The sequence below is a fragment of the Ursus arctos genome, unplaced genomic scaffold (genome assembly GCF_023065955.2).
Source record: "Ursus arctos isolate Adak ecotype North America unplaced genomic scaffold, UrsArc2.0 scaffold_34, whole genome shotgun sequence".
In the NCBI taxonomy this organism is placed as follows: domain Eukaryota; kingdom Metazoa; phylum Chordata; class Mammalia; order Carnivora; family Ursidae; genus Ursus; species Ursus arctos.
In genome coordinates this window covers 9,742,904-9,769,723 of record NW_026623030.1, presented here as the reverse complement: position 1 = coordinate 9,769,723, position 26,820 = coordinate 9,742,904, and the positions used below count along the sequence as shown (strand labels likewise).

General features: G+C 57.4%; 1 protein-coding gene across 3 annotated transcripts in view; it reads left to right on the top strand.

The window, feature by feature from the left end:
- The window catches only part of TTC28 (tetratricopeptide repeat domain 28), a 590,823-nt gene that overhangs the window by 544,672 nt on the left and 19,331 nt on the right, over nucleotides 1-26,820 (top strand). For all 3 annotated transcript variants that reach the window (XM_044379027.3, XM_057306077.1, XM_057306078.1), the window contains 2 exons: nucleotides 1,698-1,838; nucleotides 17,841-17,985. In XM_044379027.3, the coding sequence (XP_044234962.1) occupies nucleotides 1,698-1,838; nucleotides 17,841-17,985 (286 nt within the window). The remainder of the gene's footprint in view (nucleotides 1-1,697; nucleotides 1,839-17,840; nucleotides 17,986-26,820) is intronic.

The window sequence follows — 26,820 nt, the reverse complement described above, 5'->3', positions numbered from 1 at the left end:
CACATGGCTATGAAGGCTGGGAAGTCCCAGTATCTGCAGCTGGCAAGCTAGGGACCCAGGAGCGCCAACGGTGTAAGTTCCAGGCTGAGTCCAAGTCTGAAAGCCGGAGAAGACTGATGTCCCAGCCGAAGACAGGTAGAGATAGAATTCTCTCTTATTCAGCCTCTTTGTTCTGTTCAGGCCCTCAGTGGATTAGATGGGGCCCACTCACACTGGGGAGGGCAGTTTGCTTTCCTCAGTCTTCAGATTCAGCTGTTAACTCTCATCCCAGAACACCCTCCAGATGTACACAGAATAACGTTTGGCCAAATGGCTGGTCACCTGGGGGGACCCAGGCAGGCTGGCCCGTCACACCAGGTTTGACATTCACACAGAGCATTCACATTTTTCAGGCAGCTCTCACACTGCGTATTGTTTGGCTCCATAACAGCCTAGCGAGGGGCTTATTCCCCTTCCTGTTGTGACCTTCTGATGTCCCAGCTTCGCCAGCCTGTCTGTTTGAGGCAGGTCATGTTCACGGTAAACCTACCTTTTTATGGTCAGAGCCTGTTGCCTCTGGGTGACAGGAAGTCCGTCCGTCAGACCCCACTTCTTCAGCGCCGAGACGTTTGCGTGTAGTCTGCCTTCTCCTCCAGGGCCCTGGCGCCTCCGCTTTTCCACACTGTGCTCAGTCAGCAGGAGACTGTGAACAGAGTCTTCAGCAAGGGCTGAGAGCTGTCTGTGGCCTGGATGTCATTGAGCATTGCCGTGAAGGCCGAGCCCGGGTGAAGCGCTGCTTGTGCCCGCCTCGGCACCGTGAGGTGTGGTGACAACTGGGAGGAGGGTGGTCACAGGTGGGCAGTGCCTCCCAGACACTTCACCACCGGGGAGGTCCCATTGGGCCACAAGTGCTTGGCTTTGACAGTTAATAAGCCTTTGTCACTTTAATCATGCTGATGAATCAAGGCAGCCCTGGGTAGTTCTGTTTTTTTCAAACCCATTGTAGATGTTTTGCTACAGTCTGTCAGAGGGAAATATAAATTTATTAATCTGAGATTGTAACATCCTATGGTGAGCTTGGATAATGGGCTCCGATCAGCAAGGCTTCTCCAGCCCACATTTCAAACAGCACCCGCTCCACCTGACATTGTCGCCACCCATATGCACAGCTGTCTTCCTTGTGTGGAGATTGCCCTGTAAGCGGTGTGTTCCCGAGGCCCAGCACGGTGCCTGGCCCATGCTAGGAGCTTAGTTACTGTTTCTGGAACGGACCAGACCTGAACGTGCTCTGGGAAGACTGCGCACTGCCACACTCGCCCGAGCTCTGCTCTGGGAAGAGCACCCAGTCAGCCCACCTGCTGCATGTTCAGCACACAGCTGTTGAGCACCTACTGTGTGTCATTATGGGAGATACCGGGGTGTAACCCTGGTTCAGGCACAGCACCAACTGTAGGGGGTTCACAGGTGAGTGGGGGCGACCACCAGAAAGAGCCAACCAGAGTGCATCTTGAGAAGCACTAGATGGAGGAGGGAGGAGGGCCACAGGGCCAGCAAGGAGGGCGCGGGGTGAGCCTGGCCTCAGGGAGGCGCTCAGTAGCAGGGGTTTGCCAGGGGTGGGGGTGGGGGTGGGGTTGGGGGATTGGCCTGGACTTCAGGGCAGACTCCCGGGGCTGAGCGCTGCCTTTCCCCATCCGCTTACTCTGCAGTTTTCCTTGCAGGGCCTGTGCCAGCAGTGAGACAGAGAGCGAAGCTGGAGACATCATGGACCAGCAGTTCGAGGAGATGAACAACAAGCTCAACTCCGTTACCGACCCCACTGGCTTTCTGCGCATGGTTCGCCGCAACAACCTCGTCAACAGGTGCGTGCTGCGGCTCACAGCTTCCGGCAGCTGGGGCTGCCGGCCGTGGATTCGTGGCAGTGAGTGTGATGCTTTCACAGCCCCACGCTCATCGGGGCCTCGGTGGCACCTCCGGGTCGAGTGAGGGACAAGTGACAGGCTTGGTGTGACCATCTGTGTTCGTCTGGGATGGGAGATCCAGGGGCCGGCTGGCCACCTCTTCACTTAGCCCGAGAGCTGGCTTCCCCAACAGCAGGCCAGACAGAGCAGTTCCACCGACGCCTTTGTCGGCCTCCAGCAGCGACGAATGGACCAAACACCCGCGATTGAGGGAGGCCAGGGAGAGTCGGGGTGCCGGCTTTCCTGGAGGGAGGACTTGTCCAGACCCAAGCCCATCCATCCACCCTGAGACCCAGTCTCCCTCTTACTTGACCAAATAAGCCTTCATGGCTTTAAGATGAGTCAAAGTTGAAGTTGCCAACCAGCACACCCCTATTTCTTTTTTATCAGAAGTGATAGCTGGGCTGTGTCCAGATGAAGGGGGGCAGGCAGCTGGGGTTGAGGGGCACCTGTCCCACTTTCATTTGGTTGCCTGAACACAACCTGGGAGTCACATTTAGAACTTTCCAGAAAGACACCCCGGAATCCCAGGGCCCTGCCACAGCCTTGACTTTGAAGGGCAGCAGGTGGAGCCTGGAACACAGGAGGGAAGTGACTGTGCTCTGGGCGGAGGCAGCCTCTGCCTGGCAGCCGTGCTCTGTGGGGCATGGGCTGCCCTGTCTGCTCCCACCGCAGGCCCTGGTTTCCTCTTGTTATTGTGCTGTCGGGGTGACGAATGTGTGTTTACTTTCCCAGGGCTGAGCTGAATGGGATGGGAGCCAGAGGCCAGGGATGTGGGAGTTGGCAGCTTGGTTGGAGGAGACTACAGCTTCAAGCTGGTTCGTCTCCAGGTCCTCCTTAGTCCCTTCCGCTTCACATGTGTCCTGCCTGGCTGTTAGTTTTGTGGGGGGACATGACCAGGTGGGAGGAGGCCCGGGCCTGGGATCGTGGCTTCCTCTGCCCACATCTCGGCCTGTGAGGCAGATGACTCTTGACTGCCAGGTGATGCCAGCATGGTTGGGAACCCAGTGTAGAGGGTTCAGGTTCTGATTTTGCTGCTTTACCAGCTGTGTGAACACGGCCAGCCTGTCTCCTCGTTGCTGAAATGGGGACAAGCTTCCTACCTTGCAGTTTTCCCTTAACGTGGGGATTAAAGGAGCTTACGTGTAAATATTACACTGACCGGCTTCCTAATGCATAGAAGGCCCTGCACGCATGGTGGCATTCTCCTGTTTTGAGTGAAGTGGGAAGGACAGTGCTAAGCTCGAATTCTTAGATAAAGTGCGTGCATAAACTTCAGAAGGGATGACATTTGTATGCCATGGGTGTTTGCCACCTAGGGTGTGGCCTCACCTGTTCTTCTTCTGATCCCATCTCCTGTCTTTCACGTGAGAGAATGCCAAAGACAGGCCATGAGGCCTTCGTGGCCCGCCTGATCACAGGCCTGCCAGCCGCCAGTCAAGCCCCTCCAGGGCTTTGGGAATATAGTAAGAAAGGGGTAGAAGCAGGTATGTCTGGGATCCTCACTCATCATCCCTGGGTGGGAGCTGGTGTGAATTTTGGATTATGGAGCTGCTCATTTTGGGAAAATGGTTTTCGTCCTTCACATCTGCTCTGACACGGGTCCGATGAGCACAATACTATGGATTAATTTGTGGGTTCATTTAAACAGTGCAATCTCAGCTGAAGGCTGGGAGGGGAGCCTGGACCTTGCTGCCCACTGCCCAGCAGCATCCACAGACACTTCCAATCCTCACCTTCTAGAGGCTTCTGAGGGCAGACTGTATGAGGGCGCCAGTCTGTTTCTTCAGTTTCAGCACAGTGAGCCCATAAGGCTCTTCAACACTGTTTGCCATGCTGAGTGCTCTCTGCTGCTTCCCGATGAATGCAGGAAGGAGGTTCTGGCTTCCATCTTAGGGGAGCAGAGTTACAGAAGGGACCACAGAGGCAAAGGTGTCCTTGTCAGCTAGCATAGTGCAGGCCCTTGCAAACTTCCAGTCCGTCCCTGCATGTCACGGCTGAGGGGCACACGCAGGCCAGGGGCTGGAGACCTGCACGGGAGCAGGGGCCAGAGCTGACTTCAGGCCATGCCTGCCAGCTGTCCCACCAGCCTGCGCCTTGCCACGTCCCCCGCACCTCGAGGGCTGCCAAGTGCACTGCCCTGCGCTGCCCTGGGGTCCCGGCCTCCCTCTCTGCCCCTTCCGTGTCCAGCGATCTCCTCGAGGAGGTGAGCTGCTTTGTCACTGAATGGCAATGGCTAAGCAGGGGCTTGTCCTCAGACTCCTGCTACTGACTAAGGGCTGGCAGGGTGCTCGTGCCCTGGAGCCTGCAGAGGTGAAGTGGAGGCAGCCCCGTGTGCGTGTGCGTGTGTGTGTGTGTGTAGGCCCTTGTGCGCTGGAGCAGCACCAGCTCCCGTCCTGGGGGCCCTCCAGCAGGGTGATCCGAGGGTTCTTTGGCCTTTTTGTTCCAGGCGGTTTGCCGGACCGGTCTGGCAAGGAGGCTGCCACAGCCAGTGACGTCGAGTGAGACCTGGCGTTACAGTCTTTTCTCCTGCCACCCCTGGCCTTGCTTTTTGTTGTGTCTTTGGTTCTGAGGTCTCCAGCCACTGGTTTTCCTTTCGCCTGTGCACTGTGGTGGAAAACACATTTACATGAGCACAGGGCAGCTGCCGCTAATGAGGAAAGCAAGGACTCTTCCCTTGTTTAGCCCCTGCCCTTGGTGCGGGCCCACCCGACAGAGCAGCAGCCCTGAGAGAGACCCTGCCCTGCATCCTGCAGAATGCTTCCAAGTTACGCTGAGGGCTGGAGGGCCAGTGCCGTGTGGGGGTGGGGGAGAGAGGTGTGAGTGTGTGTGTGTGTGTGTGTGTGTGTGTGTGTGTGTTTAGCATGCAGCTAAACCCGGGGCCAGTCAGGTCACAGTTGCTACAGGAAACAGAAGGAAGAACGGGACAGCTTTGGACTGCATCCCGGATTCAGGGTCCTAGGGCGGTGCCATGGCCTAGACAGTGCGCCCATCAGGATCGGTTAGGACCAGTATCCCAGAGAAATGTTCTGATCTCTGTTGCTACTACTGGCACGATACACATGCTAGGTCTTGATTTTTCCACATTTATGGCTGTGTGTGTGACACGGTGTGCAGAGGGCCTTCCCTGTTGCCCAGAAATGAGTGGCTAGAGCTGAAACAGAGGACAAAGAAGTGTTAAGTGTCCTCATTCTAAGGAGAGGTGCCACAAGGGCCAGTGCCCTCCGTCAGGTCTCTGCCACCTCCAGCTAGCACCCTGGCCACGCACCTGCCGCCTCTAAAAGGAGACGTCTGGGGCGGGGGAATTGGCAAGTGAGACTCCTGGGTCTGGTGGGAGTCCTCCAGGAGAATCCCCCACAAAGGCTGAGTTCCTGCAAGAAGATAGGAGAGGTATCGCCATCCCATGGAAAGCAGCCTCCTGTGACTGTGGGGTGGGTAGAGGAGAGCCTAAAGGAGGGCCCAGGCGAGAGTGGGCGGGCCACAGTATGGTCTGTGCATCTATGTCTACTGTGGCTCCAGCATGGCCCTTTCCAGATGGGTGCACCCCATGGACTCAGCCACTTGCTGCCTCCCCACCGGAAGGGCTGCTCCCTGGGCAGAGGACCTTAGCAAGGAGAGTTACGAAATGTGCAGGATGTGGCAGGACTGGAAGGCTGCCCCCCACATCTGGTCATCCCGTGTTGGGGATGGCAGGGGAAAGCTCCCACAGGGCCCTCAGAAGTGCTTGCTCAGAAGTGTCCCAGGGAGTCACACGGAGGGACATCGGCAGCACCTGATTTCCTCCCCACCCACGCCCCCCACCCTAGAGAGTCAGGCCTAGGCAGTGGGGAGGGAGGAGTGCTCCAGAGTCTGCTGTCCTCCAAATCCGTGAGCAAAAGCCTGGCCTGTGGGGGAGGTGAGACGGGAGAGGAGGGCACTGCAGAGGAGACTGGGGACCACTTCTCCCAAGATTCCTAGAATCACAGGGAAGAGCAGTGACTGCAGAGAAATAAAGCTGACCCCACAAGGTCAGCCCCGTCAGTCTGCCGGAAACCATGCAAACTTGTGAACGTCTCTGCATTTGTGTCATGCGTGTGTCTGCACAGACGTGTGGTTGTGGTTCTTTATAAACATCCGTATTGACCTGCCTCCGGCACCGCCCCAAAGCAGCTGCACGTAGACTGGAGGCCCTATGCAGACGGCGCTCCGGCTATGCCTGTGTTCCGTATGGCTAGGCATTTTTCCATGGTGTGGCACATAGTGGGGGTGGGGGGGAGCCTTGCTCTGGATCCAGGCAGACCTGGATTTGGGACCTTTCATTAGTGGGTGACCTTGAGCCTTTTATTGTTTCATCTGGAAAATGGGGATAATAATGGGAGTTACGAGGATGCCATCCATGTGGTGACGGATAAACAGTGTAGTAAGCAGTTTCTTTCTCTCCCCACCTGGGTCTGAGCTTTCGTTTCTTTTTTTTTTTTTCTTTTCTTTTCTTTTCTTTTCTTTTCTTTTCTTTTCTTTCTTTTCTTTCTTTCTTTCTTTCTTTCTTTCTTTCTTTCTTTCTTTCCCTTTTTAAGATTTATTTACTTATTTGAGAGAGAGAGTGTGTGTGTGCAAGTGGAGGGAGGAGCAGAGGAAGAGGGAGAGAAAGAATGCTCAAGCAGGCTTCCCGCTGAGCACGGAGCCCAGTGTAGGGCTCGATCCCAGAACCCTGGGATCATGACCTGAGCCAAAATCAAGTTGGACACTCAAGCCACTGAGCCACCCAGGAGCCCCTAGGTCTGAGGTTTCTATGGCACCAAAGGCCCTTTTGGGGGGGCGGGTGCAGGAATCAACTCTCTACCCCAGAACCTGATTGGGTAGTTCGATGCTTCCTCCCCTTACAGCCTCTCTCTGGCCACCAAATACCGGAAAGACTTTGAATAAATGCAGAATGGTAACCCAGCTAAATGTCTATTACAGCCATAGCCCTGGCCTTGAGCCTCAAGGTTCCACACTCAGCTTCTGGCTGGTGTCCTGCCCCGCCCTGTCGTCTGCTCTTTGGTTGGTGGCCCTGTGGCTCTGGGCCAGGACTCTGTCCTGCTGGCACCAACAAGAAGGTTGGCCTTGACCTGGTACCTTGACCTGGGCCAGCCCACCTGTATCCCCCACACAGGTTAACACTTGTGGGCCACCCCCACTGCCCCAGCCCCACCCGCGTCTGCACTGCTTTGCGGGCAAATGAGGTACAGGTGTGATGTTAGGAATGCTCTATCAGAAGTCACTTTAAAATCATGTCTGTTGAGTAGTGACAAGTTTATTTAGAATGCAAAAGGATTCCCCACAGCTTGCCCCTAACTCTCAAGCTTACCAATAAGACACAAGGTAATTTATACATAATGTTTTCTTTACCGCTTGTTTATTTATTCACTTTATTGTTCCAGAACTTATTTGAGACAGTTGACCAAAACATACAAATGCCACCAGATCATAGAGAAATAAATGGATGAGAAAATCAAGATAGAAGGAAAATAAAGGTAGAAGAGAGGGAGTAAAATTTATATACGGAAGTGTGCTGTTAAGCAGCAGCCGAAGCAGAGAGGGCAGTCCAGCCGATGCCTGCCTGGCCCCAGCCCTGACCCGGACTTGCCAACTCAGAGTCTGCCTTTTAGCCAAATCCACAGGTGCTTCCTACGGAAGTGCTGCTCCGCCTTTGCCTGAAGCCCACACTCCGTGCAGCTTCTAATGGGCGCTGAGGCTGAGGCTGAGGCTGCCCAGCCCCACTGCTCCTCCTGCATTCTCGGAACCCTAGGCCACCTCACTGCCAAGACCTGCCAGGTCAACCTGTAACATTTCTGGTCTCCAACCCTCTGTCTGTTCCCACTGCCACGACCCTTCCTGGAGACTCACTGTCCCCCGGACACGGCCATTTAATGGGATCCTGGGAGCATGCTTGCAAGGTCACCGACGCTCAGCAAGGGTCGTGGCCTGAGTCTCCCACCCTGTCGGCGCAGAGCTGGGCTTGCCCCCCCCCCCCACCTGGCTGAGCCTCCGTCTCCCATGCTGCTGTCCTCACCACCCACGCGGCCTGCAGGCCACTGGTCTTCCCTGTCCCGCCCTGGCTGGAGTGCAGGTCTGATCAATTACCTTGTCACTCAGGGCCCCGGGGCCCCGAGGTGAAGCGGCAGAGCTTGGTGTTTGAGTCCCCACGGCCTGGCCCTGCCACCATTCCCACTTCCCATTGCATTCTCCCTTACACTCTGTCCTGACCCAAAGGGACCCTGGACCTGCCCTTTCCTTCCTCAGGGCCTTGGCTTGGGCGCGGGACACAGCCAGGGAGGGCTTGCCCCTGGGGTCCGTCTCCAGCAGCCCCTTTCACAAATCCATCTTGGATTGCCGTAACTGGGAATACTTTTCTTCTCTGAGATTCCTTGGCACTCTGTCAGAAAGGGAGCCACTGCCTTTCGCCTTGTGTTTTAGTTACACGTATCCGTGTCCCGTCCTGTCCCAGGCTGCACCCTCCTCCAGGGCTGGATCACGTCCGATTTCTCTGTGTCCCCCAGGGCGCCTCACCATGTGCCTTGTGTTGAGTGGGTGCTGGTGCTTGGTCGTTCATGGGGAGAGGGAGGGAGGGAGGCAGGAAGGCAGGCCGGCCAGGACTGAGACAGAAGGTAATTGCAATGGCAGTGATGATGGTGATGATTGTGGTGAATGTCTGCTGCTTACTTACTGAGAACCCAGCACTGTGCTAAGCGCTCTCCATGCATTCTCTAGCCGGTCCCTGCCACAGTCACGGGGGGAAAAATTGCAACCCCTCTTAAGGATGAGGCCCTGAGACTCATTGCCCAGGGTCACTGGGCTAGTCAGTGACAGAGCCAGCTTTAGGATCTGGGTCTGTCAGTCTCCAAAGGTAGTGCTCTGGCCCCCAGATCCCTACCCGTCTTAACACCCCTGCCAAATGATCACAGCCTTTGCTTGAACCCCTCCAGTGACAGGGAGCTCACTACCTCCTGAGGGGGTGTTTTCTGTCTCTGGACAGCACTAATAAGCTTTGGAGGTTCTCTCCAGCCAATAGGTGAGACTCCACAGGTTTGTTGGGTGCAAGAGAGGCAGACGTGTTTGACTCACAAATTGTGTATAGGGGCAAGGCCCTCTGGAAGGGGGTTTTCCTGCGTTGCTGGACATGCATGAGCTAGACAGGCCACCACAGGGTCATCTTGTCTTCTCTCCTTCCCTGAGTACATGATAAGCCTGTCCCCCACTGACTGCCTGGCTTGCGCCATCTGTCCCAGCTCCTGAGCATAGTCAGGAGGTAAAGCCCATGCAAGACTGGCCCGGGCACCAGGTTCTCCCAAGGCAACAATCTGCAGGTCTGGCCGCGGAGCCTCACGCACATTTCATCAAAGAGCAGATGGCCACAGCAAAGCGCTGCGACTGGGCAGAGGCCGTGACTCCTCTCGGTACAGGTTGTGCCCCAGCCCTTCACCTCAGCCACGAACCTGCCGACAAGCCGAGCATTCCAGGAGAGCCCAAGAGCAAGAGGCAAGCAGCCACGTGCAGCCCCCGGCTGGTCCTTGAGCTAAAGAGGAGCCAGCATTGCTGGAAAAGCAGGGGTCCCTGCCTGAGCCCACCCAGCCTCGTGGCTCTTCTCCCGAGGAGGGAGCCAGACCCGGCGAGCCGGGCACTTGGTAATTAAGGAGGTGAGCGGGCAGAAAGCGCCAACAGCTTATTGAAGAAGTACTTAAAATGCATGTGACAGCCTTCATCTCCCAGAGGAGACAACCCTTCGTGTGAGGGTGTTCAGCGGAGAGTCCCTGAATGGTATCAGAGGCCTTTTTAAATTGAATTGACGCATCTCTGGCTACTCGAATATAATGGATTTGCCAATTAATTTTTCCATTGGTACCTTAAACCCCGGGTACTTGTGCAAATCTCAGGCCAGCTCCAGTCCCTCAGAAGACTCAGTTCAGAGTTAGGAGCCTTGGAGGGAATTCTGAAGCCTCCTGGGCAGGACTGAGGGCAGGGAGGAAGGAAGCAAAGGGCTCAGCTCACTGTCCGGTGGGGGCTCGCCCAGGAGCAGGGTCCGGCCGTGAGGAGGAAGACCCTGCTGACCAAGGTGAGGACTCAAGGCTCGAGAGCAGCAGGGGCAGGACCCCCTAGGCCCCAGCACAGGCAGGCTGGCTCCCCCCGCAGCTGTGAGCACAGAGGCAAGCTACCCGAACTGGCTGTTAGAAAGTGAAAACATGGTGAAGACATCCTGAGAAGGTGAGGAGCCGAGTCGGAAATACGGCTGAGAAAAGGCAGCCACAGCGAGCTCCCCGCTGTCGGGAGCAGCCTCCTCTCTCCTCCCTGCCCCCAGCACGCCCGGACCAGGAGGCAAGGTCCTGCTCAGGGATGGCCCCTGGAGACTGGTGTTCCGTGTGGTGCCTGCCATCCTGGGGGAGAGGGTGCACTCCAGATGAGGGGTCAGGGCCTGAGGTCAAAACTGCACTAGGCCTCGGACTCCCAAGCACACAGGCCCCTCAGGCCGCAGGCTTCCTGTTGCCTGACTGTATGAGGAGCAGGGCCCTGCCCTGACCTCCTGGCATTAGGCAAGAAGCTTAATCCAGGTCTCCATTGTTCCTGTGTGACAATGGAGGGGCTGGGCAGGCGAGGATTGTGTTGAGGATTCCCATGACCGACACGCGTCAGGACCTAGATCTAGCCCACTCCCGAAGATGTCCCGCATGGGTGACCTCCTTCCCTCCTCCCCTCCCTCCCCTCCTTCCCCCTCCTCTCTGGCAATCCTAAAGATGTCATGGCAGGGTGTGCCCTGCGGGGAGCCCTCCCCCCTCAGCTTGCTCCAGAGCCCCAGGCCGAGAGAGATGAGAAGGCCCCACATGCCTGGTGGGGTGAGAGCAGAAGGGGCGGACCCAGGAGAGAGGTGGGAAAAGAGAACACACTCCGAGGCTGCCTCAGCCCTCCTGCATGCCTTCAGGCTTCAAGGCTGCGTGTACGCATGCCCTTGGGACTGTCTCAGGCCTTGCTCTGTCCTCAGGAGATTGTAAGCTCCAGGAGGACAAGCACCAAGTGTCCCCCTTCACAAATGCCTCTCTGCGGTCACCGCAGGTGGGCTGCCGGGGTGGGGTGCCCAACAGCTCAGCAAAGCTAGCTCCCGCCTCCAGCAGATTGGCCCCTTTGCGTTTTCATGTAGTGGCACCTTTCCTGGCTGCTCCCCCGTGCTCTGCCGGGACTCCTGCTTCTTCCCCAGATCAGGGAGTCCTGTTCACAGGGTCTGCCGCTTGAAGGGCTGCTTGTCTCTGGGTTCAGGTGTGCGTCGGGGAAAGCCAAAGCCAGCCCGTTCCTATGAAGCCCTGGTTCCTCCCAGTGCTTGGACTGCGCTGAGCTCTGGGTCACTGGCTCCTCTCTCCACGCCGCAGAGACAGGAGGGACGGAATCTCAAGGCCCAGTGGCTCTGGTCATCCCTGGAGTGGTCAAGTTTGAGCAGGGCCCCTTCGTAGTCTCTCCTGAGGGAGAGTCGGGCCCCTGCTGCCTTGTTGCCACCTGCTCGTTCTGCTCTCCATCTTTGAGTGTGAAAGCGTGAGAAACCAGCGTGTGTGTGGTGGGGTGGGGTGCTTAGCGTGCTCAGCTGTGTGCACAGTGACCTAACTACCCCCTCCAACGGAGCCCTGATGCGAGGGGCGGCTGGCCTGGTGCCCACGCAGGGCTGCAGTTTGGACGGGGACTTGCAGGCGTGCAGTCCCCCACCGCCTCCCCAGGGGCTGGGCCGGTTCACACCTGGCAGGCACACGCACCCGGCCCAAACCGCCACAGTGTTTGTGTGTGTGAGCCCGAGCGAGGCCAAGCGCCCGGGGTCTTTTGCAGGCCCGTCCCAGTTATAAATCGTCTTGCTTGGGGAATAGATCTCTTCATCCCCGAAGGGAGATTCATGAGCTGCCAGTGCCGCCCAGGCCGCCTGGTGTTTGTCATCATTCCAGAGACATAAACTACACCCCGATGCCTCTCCCCTCTTCGGTAGCGCTTCACACATCATCTCCAGCTCTGCATTCTGTTTGTGCAGAGGCCGAGCGGCTTCGGCCCTGCCTGCCGGCCTCCCTCCTCCCCGGATCCGCGCTTGCTTCCTCACCTTTCCCCGCTGCCACCCAGGCAGCCATGCAGTGGAGAAAACGAATATTTCCCCAGAAGTAAATTAATAAAAATCATCTGAGGAATGAGCTAATAAAGACGGTGTGGTGTGAGAAAATCTCTGCCGAGAGCTAGGCTGTCAATTAGCCCCACGGGGTCCCTAGCAATAAACGGACAGGCCTTGAGGAAAGGGAGCCAGCGCCACCTGCTGGCGCTGTGCGGTGGTGCAGCTGTGAATCCTGGTAGCTCCCAGAAAGCTAGAAGCAGAGCAGCTCCCAGAAGAGGCTGCCTACGGTCAGCTCCACCTGTACGGACCCAGCAGCGGGGAGGGCAGGGGTCGGAGGCAAGCAAGGGCAGGTGGGCCAGTCCTTCAGAGTGTCCTGAAGGTGGGGAGGGTGCGTGAAAACCCCTGCCCTGTAGGTGGGAGGCCTGCCTGGCTCCTGCCCTGCTCTTCGGCCTTGTACGAGTCTCTTACTCTCTTGGAGCCTTAGTTCCTTATCTGTAAAGGAGGAAGAGCCGTGCCTCCTAGGGCCCTGAGGGGGGTGTGGATAGGCAGGCCTGGCAGGGGCCCAGATGTGCCCCTCCTGTGGCTCACCCTCCTGCCGCATGGCAAGCGTCTGCACCTCTGTCAGCGCTCCCGTTCTGGTAGGTGGAAGGCACCGTTCTCCGTCTTCGCATCAGATTTCCGAGGCAGAGAGAAGCCAGCCGGGCTGAAAGGCCTTGCAGAAGGCAAAGCGGCGCAGTCACCACGCTCCCACCGGGGAGGACTCCCAGCCCACCCCGTGGCTGTGCCTTCATGGAGTGGTGGCTGCGCCAGGAAGGACGCGGGTGTGCCTGAGGACAGCTGGGGCTCCTCACACACCTGTTCACGCCCACCGCCCACTGCTGGCTGGGGCTCAGAGCTGGGCCATTTGGCCGTGACTCATCCTCTCCGCGGGGCGTGCATCTGTGGTACCCACTGTCCAGGGCAGATGATGGCGCTTGTACGCTGCGCTCACACAGGGCGTGCACGGGGAGGGCTGCCAAGCTCCAGGCTCTGAGCCCTGGGGCAGCGTGTTGCAGTCTGCACAGGGGTCAAAAGAGTCTCGACAGTTTCCTAGGAGTGAGTAGATTTTTAATTTATTAAAACTAGGAGAGACCAGGCACCTGGTGGCTCAGTAGGTGAAGCGTCTGCCTTCAGCTCAGGTCATGATCTCAGGGTCCTGGGATCGAGCCCCATGTCAGGTTCTGCGCTCAACAGGAGCTCAGCGTGAGGGTCCTCTCTTTTTCCCTCTGCCCCTCCCCCTGCTCACTCTCTCTCAAATAAATTAAATCTTAAAAAAAAAAAAAAGCTGCAAGAGACCTGCAAGGACATTAGTCCGACCCTTTCATTTTGCAAGCAAGGAGAAGAGGGGAGAAGGAGAATGACGTGCCTGCTGGAGTCCCAGGGCCAGTAGGTGGCAGGCAGCCGGGAGGTCCACTGCTGTGGGTAAGCATTCCCAGGCTCAGGGCTGAGGGGCCGACCGCTTGGCTGTTTGCTGTTAACTGAATATATCTTTATGCAGATGTCTAAGCAAATGTAGGCCAGTAAATAGCTGTGGTAGGTCACTGTCAGTGCTGTGGTAAAACTGGAAGCAACACGGGAAAGGGAGCTTGTGGTTTGCAGTCTGCACAGGGCGGCTGTGGCGCCTAATGACCGGGGAGAGACCACTGGCCACCCCACTGGGACCGTGGTCCTGGCCTGAGACCCTCCCCAGGCCTACTCCTCAGGAGGGCCCTGGGGTCCCAGGGATCCTCGGTGGCTCCTGGCCTTGGTTTGCCGTGCTCCAGCTCTCTCGCCTGGGCCAGGAACCCCGGGGGGGAGCGGCACCTGCTGCCGCTGTCCAGGCCTGGCCGGGCGCCCGGGCTGCCGGTGCGAGAGACGGGGGCCCCGCCGCCATGGTGGGCTCGGGTGCGAGCAGCTGATGCCTTCGCTCAGGGAAAGAGAGCTGCATGGATTGACTGTGACTTCGAATTATGGTTTCAGGTTGGATGTTTTTCATTTTTATTTTTTAACACAAACAGGGTATTTTCTGAGCTTTTGTTTTCACTTTGAAAATGGCGTCTCCAGGGGTAGGTGCCCTCCCTGAACAGAAGCACTGATCAGAGGCTTATCTCTGGGGCTTCCTGGCTGACCAGTGCAAGACGCCACGTGTCTGGGTCCCGGTGTGCCCACCCAGGCTGGGGCAGGGCCCAGGAGCTCTTGCTCCAGAGATGGTTCTCTATGACCCACCAGAGCTCGCGAGGGACGAGGGTAAGAGTCTGAGAGACCGCGCTCACATGGCATCCAGGGGCGGAAATCAGCAAGTATCCATGGTGTGCGGGTGGGCTTGACAGCCAGGGAGAGAATGGGACAAAGTCAGGTGCCACAGGCAGGGTGGTTCAGCTGAGGCTTGAACATGGGCCCTTACCCCTGGCAGGTTTGGGGTGCCCGGGTCCTGGTTCTTGAAGAGTTTACACTACCTGGAAACAGATGCCCAGAGAAAGGGTCCGAGGAAACTTCCTCAGAGCAAACAGTGCCTCAGTTGACTGTATTTACCGGCCCTGGTCAAAGGCATCTGACGGGTTCTCCATCAGGCTGGCTGCGGGTGAGGGTGGGGTGTCACATGGCCTGATCACAGCTGGTCTGCAAAGCCCAGCCCTGGAAAAGTGGGAGAGTTCTCAGGGAAGGGCGTAGATTGCAGACGGTCTCCATCGGCCCTCCTCTGATCGAGTGGGGAAGGAATTAGCCTGGGGCCGAGCTGCCTGCTCAGGCGAGCCTGATGCCTGAGGAGGTGCCTGGCCTCCCCACAGCACAACCCCAGAGCCCCAGGCCCACCTGGCGTGCTCGTCCCCCACACTTCCCGCCCCAACATCTGTGTCTTTCCCCACATCGTTCCCTCAGCTTGGAACGGCCCTCTTCACCTTGTCCACGGGCAGGCTAACTCTGGGTGATGGTGCCCACATCAAAAGGTCCTCTCCCAGGAAGCCCTCCCTTGGCTCTGCCTGACCAGCAGTTGGTCAGCATCTTGTGACTTGGTGTCCCCAGACCTCTGCTGGAGCCGTCCCCTTTCCTTGCAGCCCAGTGCAAGGACCCTGCAGGCCTGCCGCATCGTGGGCAGGGCCACATGTGGAATAGGCTGGTGTTGTTGGGCCCTTTAGATGCCTCTGGCACTTCATGGGTTTCAATAGAAAGACTTCATGGCCATCTGTGCTTGTGCTCTGGAATCCTGCCCATGTTCCCCCCACCTCCCCAGGCCTTTGTCTCACTCACTGTCCCATCAGCTGAGACGACTTTCAGTGCTGGATGCTTTCTCCAATCCTGAGGCTTTGTGCATGTGCATAGCGTTTCCCCTTTGTGCAGGTGAAGAAAGCAAGGTCTAGAACCTCACGCTGGGATTTGCACCCAGCAGGTCTACCCCCCAGATACCTCCCCGGGTCCCTAGCTCCCTCCAGATATGTTCCTTCCCAGGCACTTCCTTGGTCATTTCCAGAAACCATGTTTGAGCACCTCACCCTGCCAGCGGTGTTCCCTGCTCGGGCCTCCCGGTCCTACCCAGCCTGATGTCCTGTGCCCTTGGGACTCTGCTCACCAGGGAAGAATGAGATTGGCCCAGCCTGGGGTGTGAAGTTCTTGGAGTGAGTAGTATACTTTGAGTCAGATGAAAGGACTCCCTCATGCAGCTTGGATTATGCTGGTCTCTGGGGACCCCAGAGGGGAGCTCATGGGGGTGTCTGGGCTCGCTTTCTCCAGAAGCTTTTACGTTCCGAGCCTTGGGATTTGTGGAGTGCCCCGTCAGTCACAGTGAGCACCTGTGGCTGCAGCATCATCTGGGGACATGGCACTCCCTCTGGACACCTGCAGCTGGATTAATCAGACTCAGGTGCCTTCCGCTGGGTGACAAGCCCACCATCCAGGCAGACACCTATCTAGGGAGTGGAAGGGGAGGCACGCGGGGAGAGGGCGCCGAGTGGGCCTGTCGCCGCCTGCTGACCCGATGGCGGTGCGGGCTCCCAGGGCTGTGATCTCTGCCGAGGATGTGAGTGCACATAGGCCCATGACAGACACTGTGGGTTCTGCCAGAGCATCTCCTCTGGAGAGCAATTTGGTCCTCTCCTTCAGGGGAGTATTGCTCTTTGCGGCGTGTTCTGTGGAATTAAGTGCGCCTCTGAGGGTCACTCCAGGGCATTCCGTGCTTCACTGGCTCTGATGGCAAAGACGGCCGCAGCCCCAGTCGCTTGTAATGACACGTTTCCTGAGCGGGCGAGACAGAGGCGCAGACGTGTGCAGGCTCCCAGGCCTCCCAAGTCCTCTGCTCTTCCTTCTCCTGCAGGGGGCGGGGGCTGCCCAGGGCGTTCACAGCTTGGCTGGGCACAGCCCTGGAATTGAGGTCAAGGGAGATGTTGCTGAGAACGCTGAGAAGAGTCGGGGGAAAGCCAGGGGGCAGAAACCATACCTGGAAAACACAAATGGATCTTTCCAATCATTTCTTTAGATGGTCGAGGATTCTGGCCAGGCCCAGGAGAGAAAGCTGCCTTCTGGGCTTTTCTCAGGAAACACTCAAGCTGCCACCACCAGCGGCCCAGAGCATTTACCAAAGCTCAGAGGTGGATCTCATAGAAGACCTGGTCTCTCCCCTTAAGGGTCCTTGAGGACATAGCAGAAACTCCAAAAATGTGTATAGTGTGTAAATCGGGGTTAAGAGACCACTGACTGTCCAGCAGTCATGCAGAGAACGTCCTCAGAGGCTGTGCTGAGGCCACAGCAGCCAGGCTGTGGGGCAGGTGCAGAGGCATGGGTGGGGGCAGCCTAGTGCCTTTGTGGAAACTTGTTTCCCCACCTGCTGTCTCTTGTGCTCCCCTGTGCTGTGTGGCCTCTGTAGGCCCCCGGGGCTGACAGCATGGCCTGGCAGGTAACCGGTGGTCAGGAAACATTCTTTTTTCCTTTTCTTTCCTTCTTCCTCTTCTTCTTCTTCTTCTTTTTTTTTTTTTAAGAGAGAAGGGGGAGGGGCAGAGGGAGAGGGAGAATCCTGAGCAGATTCCTTGTGAACATGGAGCCCGACTCGGGGCTCGATCCCACGACCCTGCGATCATGACCTGAGCCGAAACCAAAAGTCGGACGCACAACCGACTGAGACACCCCGGCGCCCCAGGAAACACTTTCTCAGGGAATGACTGTTCTTGTCCTGTGTTGGGCGTGTGAAACTCGGGGTCCTCGGGATCGAGGATCCATCTATACTAATAAAACTGCCTGGCAACACCCGAGCAGAAGCTAACACGCAAAGCCCGAGTCTGCAGGCGCCCTCGAGCAGCCCTGTACGGGGGCTGCCGGGCCAGGAGACCTGCAGGGCCTGGGGCCGCGCCGGGGCTCAGGCAGGTGCCCGGCCGCTGACCCGAGCCCCGGGTCTTGTCGGTGGCTCCTGCCCAGAGAGCAGTTGGCCCGGGGGCACTGTCCTCCCCATCCGCTCGCTCGGTGGCTGCCGCGGATTCTAATGGCCCTCACGTTTGCCTGCACACAATCGCTTCACACAAGGATGTCATTAAGTCCTTTGAACAGCACTTTGGGACATCTGATTATGCAGAAAAACCCCGCAGAAATGTAAGCTGTTGTGTGCAGCTGGTTCACCCCGCGGTTTCTGTCAGTGCTCACTGCTCTGTGAAAATCACCTGAAAGGAAGGTGAAGGCGAAGCCGGCGGGGAGGCCGGGCTGGGCCTCCTCTGCAGCCTCCGACCTGCCTCTCCAGGGCCCGGCGCGCTCCGGAGTGAGCGGCGCGGCCGGCCGGCCCCGCGAGGCCCTGCTGAGCCCCTCGGCCCTTCTCTCCCCAGGAGCTGCCAGAGCATGACGAGCTTGGCCAGCAGCGCCATGTCGCCGATCAAGGACGGGACCTCCTCTCTCCCCAGGAGGCAGAGCTCGTTCGCCAGGCCCCCGCTCCGTGCTCTCTACGACCTGCTCATAGCGCCCATGGAAGGGGTAAGTGACCCCCCGGGGCCCAGAGACTTCGAGGCGTCAGGACACATCATTTCCCGCTCAGCGCCCACATGTGCCCCTTAGATACCAAGGGCTCCTGAGACAACCGGGGGTTTTCCAGAACACATATCTCTCTCCGGCTTCTCGGTCAGTGTCTGGAAGCGCATTCTTGGTCGGCTGCTGGTTAGTGGGCGACGCCCCGGGTTCAGGCTGCCAGGTTAAAGCCTAGCGCTGCTCCTTTCCAGCAGGCGGATCTGGCCTCAGCTGCGTCAGGGACCCTGTGAGGTGATGCCCTCCTCCCATCTTCTTGTCAGACTTTGGGGCCCAGGGAGGCACGAGGCCGGGCCCATCTCCACAGTTGTCAGTAGGAACCACGCCATCCATGTGGGCCCCGAGCAGATGGCAAGGGGGGTGTGCCCACGGCTCTGCCTCGCCCTGCTGGGAATGCTTCCCCATCTCCCAGCTCTCACTCGAGGGTCTTGCCTGAGGCGCTCACACCAGGGCTCTGCTTTCTGCTGAGAACAGAGCCCTCAGCCTCTGCCACTGTCAGGGGCCACTGACTCCGTGCAGAGTCTGGCGTCAAAGACACCCTTTCACTTGGGATTTCTTGAGAAGGTTGAGAACGGCCCCTGATAGGTTCCGTGGCTCTGGACTTTGCATACCACCCTACAATCCAGACATGGCACTCTAACTGGGTGGGGGAGACCAAAGAGCTTGGGGGTCTTATGAATCTGAACAGTGAGCCTATCAGGTGCCTTCGTATACAACTATGTATTAGTCAGTTCTGGCTGCCGTAACGAAGTACCATGGATGGCACTTCGGGCAACAGACATTTATTTCTCCTGGTTCCGGGGGCTTGAATCCCAGGTGAGGGTGCCAGCACATTCAGTTGCTTGGCGAAGGCCCTCTTTCTGGTTGTAGATGCCCCCTTCTCACTGTGTCCTCAGATGGTGGCTCTGGTCTCTTCCCCTTCTCATGAGGGCGCTCACCCCATCATGGGGGTACTGTCCTCGTGACCTCATCTAAACCAAATGATCTCCCAAAGGCCCCACCTCCAAATACCATCCCACTGGGGATTAGGGCTTCAACGTACAGATTTGGGGGGGCACCAGCATTCAGTCCGTAACAGACCCCAAGGAAAGCCCAGGGTGCCTGCACTCGTGGGGGCCTGGCTCTCAGGTGGGGTGGGAGGGTGTGATTGACGAGTCCTTGCAGAGACCACAGGCCTGTGTGTCCTAGCGGCTGTCTGCAGCCAGGCGGGAGTTCTGTCTCACAGATCCTTGGGGTTGGCTGCTTGGAGGCTCACTCTTCCACTTCAGCCAGCTGGCGGAGATGAAGTGTGTCCTCGGGAAACCCCACCTTGACAGCGATTCCCCATCCCCTGGAAGTGCTTATGCATTTTCCTGGCTGTCCAGCCAAGGATGTGTGTCAGCCTGCCCAGTATTTTTCAGGAGGCTGCATGCCTGCCTGGGCCCTGCGGATTCCCTTGCTCAGGGAGCCAGGGGTGGTGGGAAGCCCAGAGCTTCAGGGGCTGGCAGTCTGCACTCACGTCTGACACTGCCCTTCCCTGTCTGGGCGACCTTGGCCAAGCGGTTTCTCCTCCTCGAGTCCCTGTGTCCTCGTTAGAAAATGAGACGACTCCACAGAGCATGTCAGGTCCGAGCAGGGCTGGGCTGCGAGGAGCGTGAGGAGTGCATAGGGCAGCGGCAAGAGGTGACCGCCGTGCCCACATAACTGCCCCTGTCAGCGCCCCAGGGCCTCTGGTCCCGTCAGCAAAGAGGCCCAGGCCTGTTTTCTCCTTCCCTGCAATGCACTGGGCTGTCCTGTCGTTCTTAGGACTGTTGTCCCCTTGGTGTCCTCTTTTTATTGAAGAGCCGAGACTATGGAGAGCGCCCCAGCTCAGAGCATCTCAGATGCCATGCTAACTTAGCGTGACTTCTGTGCCGTATCCCTGGGGAAGAAATACACACCCATACCCTTAGGCTGATTTGCCATCAGACGGTCATGCCGACCGTTCTGGTGACTTACTACCAGCCCTGCTCACCCTGAGCTCCGCATTTTGCACTGATTCCCAGCTCTCTAAAGGCTATTTGGACCCTCCATTCTTTCACTCACTCGGGTCACTTCCCCTTTTGTGTCCACGTCCCAGATGACTTGCTCCGAGACTGGGGAATGGGCTGGTGGGGCTGGCGAGGAGGGCAAGGAGCAGAGGGCAGAGCTGGAGACTGGCTGGGACACAGCATGTCCTTGGAGGCTCAGGTCATCTAGAGCTGGCAGGCTCCTCGTCCCTCTGGCCTGGCTCAAGTGTCCCCTCCTTTTAGAAACCTTCCTTCCCTCTCTCCCACCCCACCCCCCGCAGGCTTCCTCCCCCCTCCCTGCCACTGGGTCTCCTCTGTGCCCCGTGTCTTTCATGGCACCTGCTACCTCACTGGACTCCAAACTTAGCTCTTGGCATGCCTCACCTCCTCTCCCTCGCTGCCCACCCCACACTCCCTGAAGGCAAGGATGGTCCCTCATCTCTGTCCCCAGCAGCCGGCACGGGGCCTGGTACATGCTGACACTCGGTGACATTTATGGAGTGGTATGTAGTCCAACGCTGGGTGGGGGGTGGGGAGAGGCGGCCCTCCCTCCCTCCATCCAGTGCTTCCCCCCAGGAGAGAAGCTGCCGCAGCCTCGAGTCATCCTTGTTGGGGCATCTGCGGGTTTGTAAAATTTGCAGTGTTTTTTCTCCCTGGGGACTTGCTCCTGTGACTTGAAGAATAAACATGGGCCAGTGGGAATAGTGGCAGCTTGTGCCCAGACGTCTGTGTCCCTGCAGGGGCCGGGGAGGGGAGAGTCACTGCCTAAACAAGTTAGAGCAGGGAACGAAGTTGGCCTTCCTCGGGTGCTCTGCCCAGGGAAGGGAAGAGCCCTGCCACCAGACGGGGTGCCGGCGCCCCAAAGCCTGCGGTTCGGGAGCTGTGCTGGAGGGACAGATGTACAGAGCCCCGGCACCCACCTTCAGGGGAGCGGTCTCTCCTGGAAGGGAGCCGTTTCGCTTGAAAGCATATCCTGAGTTCCTGAGAGTTCAGCTCTTCTCTCTTGTGACCGAGGGGTCCGGGTACTGGAAGGAGTGTGGTGCCTCATACGAGCCGCAGAGTGAAACCTTTCAAAGGCCGTTAAGGTAAATGTCACGGCAAGAGCTTGTCCTTGGCTAACCGAAGTGACCCGCTGTGTTTCGGTAAAAACGCCCGACTGAAAAGTTTCATCCGTTCATCCGACAAGCGCTTGGTGGCGTGTGCTGGGTCCACACTGTCCTGGACGCGGAGGAGGCGGCAGAGTGCATGGCCGTCCCCTGTCTGATGCTCCCAGATGGTGCTCAGGTGGGGTGGGCCGCAGGGAGCCCCTCCTCAGCCTGGCTGCCAAGGCGGCAGGGGAGGAGGAGGCCTGGGCTTTCCTCCAGCCGCCCAAGGCCCGCACACCCGCCTGCTCCGGAGGCCACTAGAGGGCGACACGACACCACCCGCCCGGCTGCTCCCAGCGCTGCCAGCCGCCAGGCAGAGCCAGCCCCTATTCCACATTTTCAGTGAAAATACAAATCAAAACCGAAAGTCCAAGCTTACAAATCCCTGACACTTCAAGACTAAAACGATTAGCCTCTTCACATGGGGCTTATAATTATTTGAACAAGTGCCTTTGTGTGGCCCCAGTCCTGTGGCTAAGGGACTAGGTCAGACAGCATGAAAAGCGGAACAGAAGAATATTTTACCGCTGGCTTGCACCAGTATTTGATTTAATTTGGCTTCAGGGAAACATTGTCGTGGCTCTTTCCTGGAAGCATGCCGTCCTTTGCTGTCAGGACGGGGCGAGCCTGTCCGGCTGTCTTCAAGGAGGGCCCAGCCACATGTGCACGTGACCCATCAGCAGACATTAAGTCAAGTCCTGTCTGATACCCACAGGAGAAAATGTCACCAAAGAAAAGTTGCAAGGGTTTCGTGAAAGGGACTGGGACCCTGTGTGTGTCCCTGGCATTCATTTTTAATCACTTTAATAAAGGACAGTAAGCCATACCTCTGGGCCCTGCCTATGGTGAAGGGACAGACCTGGACCAGTCTTGTCCCGTGGCAGAATCGGTATCACATAGAAGGACGGCGCCAGCAGCCGTATTCCAGAAGACGCATCTGAGGCCCCCCCAGGGCTGCTCTAGGGGAAGCCGCTTGCGCACTTGGGTCCCAGATCACCCCCTCAGTTTGCAGTCAGGTCTTCACCCAAAGCCAGAAGGTGCTCTGATCAAGGAGCCAGATGGAGGGTAGGAAATTGCGTAGGATTAGGGCAAATCATTCTCCAGAGGTCCAGATTTGGGGACCTTTCAGGATCACTGGAGTTTAGACTCATTCTAGTTATAGTTCCATTTTTACCATTATTTCCATTTATTGAAATTCCCTGTTTCCTACATTTACAGTCATAAAACCGTAGTCGTAGGACAGGTAGCAAGAGTGAATGACCTTGATCAGAAGGACAAGTATTCCTCGCCCACCTCTGCTCTGGATTAAGGCCGCTGCTGGTTTACATGGACTCACCTGTTTCAGGACCCCCAGAAACCTACATAAAACTTGCTCTTCAGATTGGTTAGGTTGGTAAACTGCCTTCCTAAACACCGGGGCTCTGGGAATCCGCCCCAGACCTCTCCTCTATGCATTCAAGGCAGGGGCCGAGCGCAGCTCTGACTGGGTCCTGCCCTTAATTTCGGCTCTGGGGGAAAGGACTCTTGCAAAATCAAGTAGCCTGAGAAACCAGCTTACCCCAGAACAGATGCCCCAGGAGATGAGACTGCCCAGGGAATAGTTGTCCCCAGAAACAATCAGACCTACACTCCAGACCATGGAGCGGAGGATAAGGCCCTCGCGACTGGCCTGCTCGGGGCTGGTGGCACAGTCGGGGCTGGCAGCCCCACCGCCAGCCTGTCTAATTGATTTCGGAGTGAGGCATCTGAGTGATATTCAAATGAGGGCACACGTCACCCAAGGACAGCAAGCATTTCCACAACTGATTAGGACAAGGAAAAATGGAGGCGAGAAGCTGCCCGGAGCAGCGAAACTGGCAGTGAGAGCGGCCAGACGGGCGAGCGGCGTCCCGGGAGGGGAGGGTTCCCCCCTGGGTCAGCGCCCTTGGGCTCTGGCTCTGCTCCAGTGGGTGTGCAACAGCGGCCTTCTCAGCCCCACCCGGGCAGGTCCCTGCCCCCGGGGGGTGCGTGGGCTCATTTTCCGAGGGCAGCCAAGAACCAGAGGGCTGCTCTTAGGTGGAGGCCCCCCGCAGCGTGGGCAGACCCTCTGGCTGGTGTGGCTGGAGTTGGATGCTCGTGGCAGGCAGACCCCTCTGGCTCGGGCTGGCCATTCGTCACATTCCTCCAGCGCCTGAGTTCCAAACCCCTGCCCTCCGTTGGTTCATCAGGCAAACCAGGGATTTGTTGTTGGGATGGCCGAAGAATCTCGTCAAGTGGGTTGACCTCGACTCTTGCGTTTCTGGTTGGATTCCAGGGTCTACGGTCCTTGTAGGTTTTAGTCGTGGTTTGAGGGTTACTCCCCACACAGTTCTGTGATACTTGCTGCAACTGTCTACGTCTATCTGTGATGCTAAGATCTCCCAGAAACATCACAGAAAATGTTTCTCTACCCTAAAAAGTTCCGTTTGACCAGTTCACTCCATCAAAAATGTGAGTCAGGAAAAAAATCCCAGGCCTGTCACCCAGCTCTGCAATAGCCAGATGCCCGCCCGTTCTTGCTTCTGGAATCCTTGTGGTAGACAGTGGAGTCCATTTAATCCCAAATCTAGTCTGCCTGGAACCTCATAGACCCAGGAGTTTTCTGTCTGTCCCCCGTCGTGATCAGGGATGTGTATTCCCCTGAACTGTGATGCTATGACACAGTGAGCGGCTTCCCATGTCCGCCAGTGAAAACGAAGCTCGCTGCACGGGAGGGTGCAGGCTGATCTCTTGAACCCTGGCGACGTGTGTGGAGCGTATAGCTCTTAAGCCAGAAGTCAGGACACGTGCAACGTCACGTCTGATATCGGTGCTTTCTGAACGGATTGGGGCCGCTGGTTACCATGCGTATGTATAGGGCACCACTGAAAAAATGGTGATCGCATCAGAAGTCCCCACCAGCCATACATCGGGACTCTGTGGCAGTTGTCTGGGAGAGCTGTGGACTCAGAAACTGGACTTCAGGGTCACTGTTGGGTGGCAGACCTCACAGGTGTCAGATGTCACGGACACTCAGGAAATTGCTGGTGGATGGGGTGATGGTCATGTGAGGATGAGACGGATGGTGGTGACATTGGTCTCTCAAAGTCCCTGGGTTAAAGTTTGGAGCTGAATGTTCCAGAAGAGCCACTTATGTGTTTTATTTTTTTTTTTTTTAAGATTTTATTTATTTATTTGACAGAGAGAGAGACAGCCAGCGAGAGAGGGAACACAAGCAGGGGGAGTGGGAGAGGAAGAAGCAGGCTCATAGCAGAAGAGCCTGATGTGGGGCTCGACCCCAGATCGCCGGGATCACGCCCTGAGCCAAAGGCAGACGCTTAACCGCTGTGCCACCCAGGCGCCCCCACTTATGTGTTTTAGCTACGTGCATGTTTACAAACGCCAGAGGGAAAGGGGGTGAATTGTACTGGAAATTGAGGCCCAGGAAAAAACAAAGTGTGGTTGAGCCTTGAACAACACGGGCCCCATGTAATGTGGGGCGCCCGCCTTCTGTGCAGTGAAATATCCAAATGGGACTTTTGACTCTCTCAAAACCTAACTACTAGTAGCCTGCTGTTGGTCGGAAGGCTTATCAATAACAAGGAGTCGATTAACATAGATTTTATAGGTCACACGTGTTATATACTGTAATCCTACAATACGGAAGCAAGAGAAAATGGTATTAAGAAAATCATTAGGAAGAGAAAATACATTTACAGTTCTGTCCTGTGTTTGTTGAGAAAAGCCACGTGTAAGCGGACCCACGCCGTTCAAATGCGTGTTGTTCAAGGGTCAGCTATAAAAATGACAGGGCCTGTGTTCACCTTATTTCAAGAACCTGCAGACGGTGGTGAGCTCTCTGTGTCCCGAGTGCCCACTGCGTGCCGGGCCCCACCCCGCCACGGCCAGTTTGACCCACAGGCCTGTGAGGTCATGGGTGTGTGCGCTATTGTGGGCTTCGGCGGGTGACAGCAACCACAGTGGGTCAACGAGGGGACGTTTGACAGAGAGACTTAGTCCCTGTCCCCAAAGAGTAACAGTCGGCTGTGAGGAACTGCCTGGCTTCTCGGGCTGAGGGAGTTTACCCACAAGGATGGGCACTGGGAAAGGCGTGTGGCTCAGCGCACGGCACAGCAGAGACGTTCGCTGGTTCGGCCAGGCTGGAGCTGGTCGCAAGTTGCGGCAGGAAAAGGCCACCCTCTGTGTGGGGGCAGGAGGGCAGACGCTCACTTCTGCTGGCAAGGGTGTGCAGAGTCCAGGCGCCAGCTGGGCAGGAGGCCCGCCGAGAGCACGGGGGGGTGGGCGCGGGCCCTGGCTGTCGTGGGGAAAGGGCTTTGGGGAGGTTGTCAGCAGGGTCACAGTCTGGGCCCCGCTGCATGTCTCCACACACACATACCGCTGATCCGGGCCCCCAGGAACTCCTCTTCCCGTGGCATTGCCCTCTGTGCCCTCCACTGAGGAACTGCCGTGCCGAGCTGCCTCTATCAAAGACCCCGCTGCAGGAATCCAGTCACCGGGCAGGTGTTGATGGGGCCTCGGGGGGAGCTGAGAGTCTGTAAAGTGACAATAGCCACCCACACCCACTTGCAGGTGTCCACTGCCTGCCCTGGCTAAAGGAACAGCTGTCCCCCTCTGCCAGGACTGGGCTCAGCCGAGTCCCCTCGCGGCCGGGCCTCCCTGCTGGGGCACTCCGTGTCCCCGTTTCCATCCGGGCCTGGAATGCACTGGAATGGGCAGGATCGCCGGGGGAATAGACAGGTTTCAGCACCCCTGCCTTGTTGTCTTGGTCTCCTTCAAAAGATCCATTTCTAGAAACTTCAGAGGTCAGAAAGTCTGAGTCTTTGCTGGAATTGGTTGGACTGTTAGTTGCTGATGTGGGGCTGATGCTGAGCCCTTTATCTCTCAAACCCAGGACTTAAGCCAGCAAATACCCTTTCTAGACTGACATCTGGAAGCGCAGAGAAGCCTTTCCCTGAATTGTCTCTCCTTTTCTACCTAATAGATGATATGTAATTCGGATAGAGACATCACTTCATTTTCCATTTTCAAGTTCACATTGGATTATAGCTAATCTTTCAGTACAAGGGCAATGCTCGTGTATCCTGGAGGCAGAATTCAGAAGACCGGCTCCAGGCCATCTTTTCCAGCGTGTTCAATCGGGTTTCCTGCCGTCTGTTAACTGGAGCTGTCACTCTGCTGTGCGGCCCGTCTGCCTGCGAGCCGGTGCTGCTGGCGCTCGCCTCCTTCCGTGCTGCCCGGACAGGGGTCCCACGTGGGGCCTCGCCCAGGGCCGTGTGCGGGTGCCAGCTCAGTCCCAGCCACAGGTCCCATTCCGGGAGGACCCAGACCTCTGAATTGGGGTACTCTGTTCATTCAGAGAAAAATCTCTCCCTGTCTGAATTAGTGTGCGCGGCCCCGTCACCTGTGACGCAGGCTGCCTCCAACGCCTCGTTGGAGCTCGTCCGCGGAGAATGCACGGCGGGTGCTTACAGCCTGTGGGAGCCACACTTTCCTGTCTGACCTCGGGCGGGGCCCTCCACAGTCTGGCTTCCGTGTCTCTCCCCAGCCTTGTCCTCTGTTTACCCCACGGGCCTCGTCTGCCCAGGCCAACGCCACAC